At 42.3% G+C, this 8,975-nt stretch overlaps 1 protein-coding gene across 1 annotated transcript in view; it reads left to right on the top strand.

The window, feature by feature from the left end:
- Positions 1-4,953: 4,953 nt before the first annotated feature.
- LOC108940004 (nuclear factor 1 C-type-like) overlaps positions 4,954-8,975 on the top strand; it is a 105,921-nt gene continuing 101,899 nt past the window's right edge. Inside the window, exon 1 of the mRNA XM_018761746.2 lies at positions 4,954-7,338. Within this exon, the coding sequence (XP_018617262.1) occupies positions 7,336-7,338 (3 nt within the window). The 5' untranslated portion in view covers positions 4,954-7,335. The remainder of the gene's footprint in view (positions 7,339-8,975) is intronic.

Below are 8,975 nucleotides of genomic sequence, written 5' to 3'. Positions count from 1 at the left end.
CCCATTGCATGTGACTGGGGAAAATGTAGGGAGTTCTCAGCTCTCAGTGAGAGCAAGCATTTAATTTTAACGTATGTTGAACAGTGCCATTCAACCAATGAGTAGTTCAACAGAAACTAAATAATTTTAGAAGTATAGAAGTATAATGTGAAAGAAACAGGATATGAGGAAGTGACAGGACCAGAATTAAAAACTGCTGACACAGACTCACAATAAAACACATCAAAATAATGCAAGAAAAATTCCTGATTTTTTGCTGACTGCAGAGAACATTTTGACATCATCCACGATGGAAAACTTTCAACGCGAAAGCATGTTGAATGTCTGGAATTTCTTGGCAAACTCCTTCAGGTCTCTCACGTGAAAGCAAAACCATTTATTTCATAACAGAAGAGGAGATGTGAAAGCGTATACTTCAGCTGCTTCTCTTATCACCACGTTCAATAATATACGCTGTCCAAAAAGGGGACGATTTGGTCCAGAATTCATGTGATGTGCACTCCTTTGCTGACACTGGCCAGCTGTGAAATGTTACGGGAGAAATATGTTGGAATACGTTGGTAACTATGTTGGAACGTATACTCTGGACACACATGAGAGTGTATTTAAACAAAGTGATGGCACGAAATAATGCCTGTATGTCCTATGGAACGAATGTGAAGTTTCCCGTCCTTCTCAAACTAGACTCAGTACCACCAGCTTGTTCCTTCTGCAGCCTTTGTGGCTAATTTTGTATAAGAGTCTAAAAACCTGAGCTCCCACATCTTGCCTGAAGGTTCAGCTCGTCCAGAAAGACATGTCCATGTAACGTCACACCTGCTTAAACAGTTTCCATATCTTCTGGAAAGAACAATCCATGAACAAATTTTGTACTCTTTCAACCTGTATACTACTAATAATAATAATAATAATAATAATAATAATAATAAGGCAGCTGCTGCCTTTGGATCTTAAGGTTGCTGATTCACCTCTCACCTACTATTGTAGTACCCTTCAGCAAGGTACTTACCCTAAATTGCGCAACCAAAATTACCCAGCTGTGTAAACAGGTAAACAACTGTAGGTACCTCAGCACTGTAAGTTGCTTTGGAGGAAAGTGTCAGCTAATTGAGTAAATAAAATAATAACAACGTAATGCAAAGCAGGTAACCCTCCCTCTCTTTTAAAACTGGAAAGAGGGTCCTTCTTGGGATTTCTGCCGGCTGCCTTTCCACCTCAGGAGCAGGTGTGCCTGCTCCAGCAAAAAAAAATCCGGTCCTGCAAAAGTTCAGTCCAGTGCCAGATTCTCCTGGTTTTTATTTGTCTCAAACCCATAATTACCTCATTCAATCAATTCAGTTAGATTATCACAGCCTTCAGGTGCTCAATGTTAAACTCTTTAAAGAGATTAGAAAAATCTAGCTGCTATTTTCACTCCGGGAAAGTGGTTTTCTAAGCCGTGGTGTGTCCCACACTTTGCGGTTTCGTGGATGCTCTTTCCCCCTCTCACCTTGTCAAAGAAAATACTTCAGGCATTCTGGTTTGTTTCACTGGCAGAGAGCCAGAGATTCCCAAATAAAGAGGCAATTCTCTTAAATGAAATGTTTAATCATGGAAACATTATTAACCACACTGTTATAGAAACAGCTCGAATCTGAAAGCACAAAAAAGCAAAATGCTGCAAAATTTTTCATGCACATTTGAGAAAAAATGTTTCTGTATATTTCCCAGGGTGAATAAATTCGAAAGGTGCGGTGGCGCAGCGAGTTGGACCACAGTCCTGCTCTTCGGTGGGTCTGGGGTTCGAGTCCTGCTGGGGGTGCCTTGCGACGGGCATTCCGTCCTGGGTGTGTCCCCTCCCCCTCCGGCCTTATGCCCTGTGTTACCGGGTAGGCTCCGGTTCCCTGCGACCCCGTATGGGACAAGCGGTTCTGAAAGTGTGTGTGTGTAATTTAAACAAAACACTTTGATTTTAAAGTGCCCAAGATAATATGGAACAGAATCCACTTCCTTTCATGTCATAGGGCTGAACCGTACTCTGGCTGAGCAGAACGACAGAGCTAAAATTGATATGGATTTCAAATTCAAAATATGGAATATCTTTCATAAAATTATCTCACCACCAATTGTTATGACATCTGGGACCCTCAGAAGACCTTTTGGTACAATCCATCCTGGAACATCTGGAACAAATCCCTCCTATGATGAAGGAGAAGTTGTACCCAGGAGCGAATGTCATTTGGACTGTAAAATCTGCATAATAAACTATCAACTCACATTTAGGAAAAATACTGGAAGAGGATAGAAATTTCGATTATACAGGTGCATTAATAACTTCTGGAACCACAGCAGGCCAGCAGCTGCTCCACCCATGGGCTTCTCATGCACATCTCTGTTGTCTCAGCCATGTGGCTACACACTCAAGGAACTTGGGAATCCTCTCTTTATCACACACACGTTGACTGAAGCCGCTTGTCCCAAGTGGGGTTGCGGCAAACCGGAGCCAAACCTGGCAACACAGGGCACAAGGCTGGAGGGGGAGGGGACACACCCAGGACAGGATGCCAGTCCATCGCAAGGAACCCCAAGCAGGACTCGAACCCAGCCCCACCAGAGAGCGGGGACAGGCCAAACCCACTGCACCACCACACCTCCCCTCCTTTCTCTTTATCTTCTGTCATAATAACGAATCCTGAAGTTAAAAAATACAAATCAAAGACAAATATCGCCCATAAACCTGAAGTCACGAAACGCATGGAATTCATTATTGAATATCATTATGAATGACTTTGTGTGATTTATTATTCTTTTATGGAAAATGATACTTTGGGAAAAACTGAGCAGAGAAGAGTTACAAGCCATACGAGTGATTTCACAAAATATTGCCTTGTTAGGCAGTGTTATCCCTCACTGCTCTCTTACAATCCATAACTGTATCTCGAAATGCAGGGTTGCAGCAATCCGGAGCCTATCCTCGAAGCACTTGCAGGCAGGGTACATGTGTATGTTTGCCGGAAAAATGGGTGATCTTCTTGTGACTCAGTAATGAATTATTTATTTTTCCCATTATTATTTTCACCAGAATTTCCTGTACAAGCAGATCTTGTTAACAAATTAGAAAGAAAAGATAAATTGGAAGAAAACTGGAAGAAAAGATAAATTGTGTAGACAGTATTTTAAAGTAGGCAGATATCTATACTAAGCAAAAAAAAAAAAAAAAAAAAAAAAACCTACATCCAAGAAATAGTAAAATGAACAGAGCATTACCTTAGGATGGAAACAACTGATACATATACATATACATTTCTTAAATCATTTCTTAAATCAACTTATATTAACTACTTTATCTACAGCCTCCAGCCAATGGCACTGTAAAATACATATTAATAGAAAAATGAGGGAAAAAAGAATCCGTGACTTCATCTAAACTATGTTCTTTCCCAACTTGTAGTTATTAAACTTATCTCTTACAGTGAGTGAACTCATAAAATATTGCAGTTTGAAGAAAAATAATGGAAAAGAACGCATACAATTATGATCACACACAAGTGCATTTTGCTGGATTCTGTATCATTATTACCGCTTAAAAAACGAAAAGAAAAGAAAAAAATCAAAAGAAATATTATTATAGTAGCTTTGCAGGCACCCTTTTCTACCGAATCACAAAATAAGTCCCGGAATAAAGGCACCGCATTTAAACTGAACTATTTAGCTTGTAACATTTAATTATTCATATTTTAAATAAATTCAGACTTCAAATTATGATTAATGTATTTTGCGAGCAAGACGTTTTAACATCTAAATGTTGCAATTAGGTCTTGTTTTTTCTTATTTTTTTTTTAAATGAAAATGTACTTTTAAATCAATCTATTCATGCGTATTATAACTTGTCAATTATTAGAATTTTTATGACATTACATTTTATAATTCCCGATGTTTTACACAATGTGTTACGTTGTTATTAGCTGTCAATATTTTATAAGAGTTAAAGATAATGTGGAATTTGCTCGCAACAACCTATTACTACGTGTAAGATCCCACTTTAGCTCTATGAGAGGGTTAAACGAAAGAATGTGTTAAAAATTAAATTTGACAATACTAAAACAGCATGCATGGCATCTTAGTAAATAATTAATAATCAGCTTGAAAGACATATTAGTCTGCATAGGTAAAAGTACTATTGCATTTAAATGTTCCTCAGATGTTCTTAAATATTATGTAACTTCTGCATCTCAGGAAACTAAAGACAATTATTATTATGAAGGAAAACCCTTCAGTGATAATTTACTTTAGTTCATTTAAGATGAATAAGCAATGGGCCTGAGCCACAACCGAGCGCACAAAAGAATGTCCTAGAATCTTCTCATTACCTTCAAATATAAATTCAGTTCCAGCAATACAAAAATCGGAGAATATTATAAACATCACTTAAGCACAGTGGACTCTTAAATCCGCAAATATCGTGCTTGCAAAACATGACGTGAAAAATTCAAACTCGACTAAATTTCCTCAACTTAAAAAAAGCCCTGAAAAATCGTCACTTCACGCATGAATGAACAAAGAAAAGTAATGGTTTAAGCTATAAAACAAAATGTCAATGTTTTATCCGCAAACCTATATACTGTAGCCGGTGAGGTTAACACTGATTTAAATTGGAAGGGACAATTTCCAGCACAGATGTTAACGCTGCTTATTTTGGATCCAGAGGTTGCAGGTTCGATTCCCCCCTCCGGTCATCGTACCCTTGAGCAACCCTAAAATCCTTCAGTAAAAAAATTATACAGCTGTATAAACGCGTAAATAATTGTAAGCTTGTAACTGTAAAAATCGTGACCTTAATATTGAAAGTCGCTTTGGAGAAAAGCGTCAGCTACGTGAATAAATGTGAATTTTCAGAAGAAAAAAATAAAATTAGATTTAACACACAAACATTTACCTAATTTGTGTTACATTATTATTATCTAACATGGGGAACCACTAGCAGGAATGGATTTGGACTCTTTCTCTTTTTACATTCACATCGAGGCAGGTTGTTCCAGGGTGCAAAAAAAAAAAAACAAGAAAAAGGGAAAAAGTAATTATAGTGTCACAATCGGTTGCATAATTATAAGAAAAGAGAGCGGACTGCTGGGATCTGCATGATCAGTTACTCTTCCCTGGGGTCGCGTTGACCGCAACTTCTTTCTTTACAAGTTTCGGAAATGCTTTGACGCGCTTTAACACACTCCTTTTCTCCTCATATGACTATTCTTCATGTAAATGTCACATAAAACGTCACGTGCATTAAAATTAGTCCGAATTTGGGAGTAATAAAATAATTTAGACCAGCTTCCTCAAATGGAATTCATTATATTTTGTCCAAATATGGAAGGTAGTATCAGTGGTAATATGAAGAGGTACAGATACAGGTTCTTTCTGGATATAGGACACACACACACACACACACACACACAAATATGCTAACACGTTAAAATGTAATGTGAATGCATGCTGCCCAGTCACATTCCCAAATAAAATGAAAAAGTGTCACTATGTCCATCTTGATATGATTACTCGTGAATAATTATTACTAAAACAAAAGAGCATCTTCACAAAACATTCACGTGCCTCTGAGAAATCGTAAGTTCAACTGACACAATATATATGATGGTCGCCCACAAAATCACCAATACGGCCAGTCCAAATTTCTCATTGTTTCAAATTCTCTGTTAAATCTCGGGGATCCGTGGACCATTTGAACACGTAGCCCCTACACTTTGAACACTGTTCAGTTGCTTACACTCATTTTAGACCACACTGATTTATGAAGCTTTGGGTGTTCAATTTCAGTCGTGTCCTGGCAGTTCATAATTATGTAAGTGCTTTGATAATATCTTATTTTTAGACTGAACTCGAACAGGGAGCAAAAATAAACAGGGACATTTTTCATATAGGCTGCGAATATAAAATCCACCAAGGCTAAAACCAATAATATAGCAGGGACAATATTGAACTGGAAATAACAATATTTAACACTTGGCTGTAATAAACAGAACACAATATTAACACGGCCAGGTTAAGATGTAGGTTTCCACCGATGCTCTGCGTGCATGAATTTTTATTTTACTCTTTGGAACAGCTGAAAGAGTTGGTCTGGACAACATTTTCTTTCCCCACGACATCACACCTAGATTCGGCAGAATTTCAGTGCACTTTCGTGTGGGGAAGATCTTGCAATGTGACATTAATACGATGTCAATTTTTCCTGATTACTGAGCACCCATCATCTCATCTGCAAGTGCGCGGACCTGCGGCTCAAAAAGCGGACGCGGTAGAGAAATTGGGAAGCCAGCAGGAGCGTTAAAATGCGGAAAAGGGGACTGTGCAGCGCACCACCTCCTCCAAGACACACTTCCCAAACGCAAGGATCCTCTCCTCCATCCATCCCACTGACACGTTCAGCCCCCGTGCCAATAAAACACCCGTCGCCCTGAAAACAGCTACAAGTAACATACTTTAAAAAAAAAAGAACGAAAAAATAAATGCGGAAGGCTGTCACTTCCAACACGCGCAACCTTCCACATTTTCTCTGTCCAGAGGACTGCTGATGATCGAGGTTTTAACCCCCCCCCCGCGGCACCCCACCTTTTAAAACTACGCCATCAAATGTAACGCTAATACATATTACCACGGACGCACCCCTGCACTCGCACCCGCAGACAGCCGCCCCCGCCCGGCGCTCCGCGTTTCCTCCGCGCCTTCTGTCGCTCCACAGTGCGATGTCAGCGGAGCGAGGCGGCTCGGGCCTCCCGCGTGGACAGCGCGAGCTCCGCGGAGGAGAACAGCGGCAGCAGCAGCAGCAGCGGCAGCAGCAATAGCAGCAGCAGCACCGTCGCACGCGCTGATGCGCAATGTCGCCGCACGCGTGACACCCGCCGCAGCTTTAAAGACATATCGCCGATAACGTCGCGGCACAGCGTCGCGCCATCAATCAGCGGGCGGCTGCGCGCAGACACGGCGCAGTCCCGGGAGCGCGGCACCGGGGGACACCTTAACGCTATCGCAATATCCGTGCTCGCTCCTCCTGCTGCTGCTGCTGCAACTTGGAGTGCGGGTTCGGGCGGACTGCAGCGCGCTCGCTGCTGTCGGACGACTCCGTTTCCTCTGCCCGGCTTCTCCTTCTTCTTACCCTCCTCCTGTACCCACGGATTACTTGCTGCGTGGCCGCACGGATGGATGTGTACTGAGCACGAGAGCGGCGGCAATCACAATAATAATAGAAGCGCGTGGACGGACGGGATGACAAGGCGCTGAAGTGCGGTGCTGCCGAAGCCCACTGCGCTCCAACTTTCCGGGGGTCGGCGGTTCTGCGCCGAGATGGTAGGTGACGGACGGACACTTTAGAGCGCTTTTGCCTCCGAGTCCGAGTCCTTATCCGCCTTGCCTTGTTGTTCCTCCTTTACTCGTCGATACTCCCGCGGACGCAGTGCGGGCGGCTCTTGCGCTTATGAACGCGCATTACGGCACAACGTGACAGTCTGTTACTCGTTTCCTCCTTTTTTACACTTAACTCGTTTGTTTGTTTTTGTTGAAGGTTTGCTCATTTGCTTTGCGGAAAGCGGTCGCTTCGTCGGAGAGTATTTTATTATATATAATGTCGGCGTTGGGAACGAAACGCGCCGTTTCTCGCTGCAGCCCGCGGAGTAGTTAACGGGGGTTGACGTGTCGCCTCGGCCCCGCGGAGACGCGCCAGTTCGGCGGGCGCTGGACCCCACAGGCCCGAAGTCGGAGTGAGAACGCGAACGAGCGCCGAACCGCAGCGCCGAGTTCGCGCAGCTGCGACAGAAAATGGCCGCGGCGGGATCGGCGGGCGGGTGCGCGCCGACGTGAATTTGAAGGGCAGGCCGACAGGGGCGCGCGGCGCCGGGGAGCCGTTAGTGAGCGCGGCGCGGGATCGCAGATCGCGCACACACATGATACGGACAGACGCAACGCACACCGCACTGTTGCAGCATGTGCGTTAACCAAAGAAAGTATGTAAAGTCACAGTTCCAGCAGAACAGGGCCATCGAACGCGCGCGCGCGCGCGCGCCCACACACACACACACACACACACACACACACACACACACACACTCACACACACAAACACAGCCAAAGGTGCAGCGTGCTGATCTTCAGGGAGGCGACACTTTATTCTCTCCAAAAGACGCTCTCCTTTTTTCTCAGTATAATATAGTCGCCAAAAAACCCCCAGCGACTCTGGCATCGCTTTTTAACTACAGTTACAATTAATAATTTATCAAACATGGTAAACGTGCTCTGGACCTTCGCAACTTCGTGGAAACTTGCTGCTGTTACGCGATGTCGCGCGCGGATAAATATTTACTGCGCGTATAAATTAATGATCTGCATTCTGCAGTATTGTTTACAATTAAAAATTGCACGCAGATCGTAACATTTAGAAATTGTACACACGTCCAAAATAGGAATCGGTCCAAACTTACGAAACTATAAGTACGGTGCAATTATGCAAGAATTGCAGGACGTTTTTAATTCCTTAGCTAAAGCAGGGTGTTATTACTATTAGGGAAATTGTTTATGATTTGTTAGCAAACTTTTATACTTGTTTAGAAATCAGTTTAAAATGATATATATTTGGGATCTGACGTTTGACTAAATGGACTGAACTGAGCCTGATGATTTAAGTGCGATATTCACTGTAATAAAGTTTTATCTCTATGTGCAGCTGCACTTTACGGTACATATTATACACTTTTACGCATATGTACATACACGCGTTTTGTATTTTGTTCATATGTCAACAAAAATGTAAAAAGTGAAGGGAAAGTTGACATTCATTTATATTTAGTCACTTTCTCTTCACCGTTTCCCATTTTTCATGTTAAAAGATAAATGTAAGACTACATGCGTTTTACATGCATCTATCCAAGTAATTGCACAGGTGAATTACAGTCATATTTACATATTTCTAAATTAGGTAACTAAGCCTGGAT

Source organism: Scleropages formosus, chromosome 2 (genome assembly GCF_900964775.1).
Source record: "Scleropages formosus chromosome 2, fSclFor1.1, whole genome shotgun sequence".
Taxonomy (NCBI): domain Eukaryota; kingdom Metazoa; phylum Chordata; class Actinopteri; order Osteoglossiformes; family Osteoglossidae; genus Scleropages; species Scleropages formosus.
The sequence above is the reverse complement of the archived record's forward strand: the minus strand, read 5'-3'. Positions and strand labels throughout refer to the sequence as shown.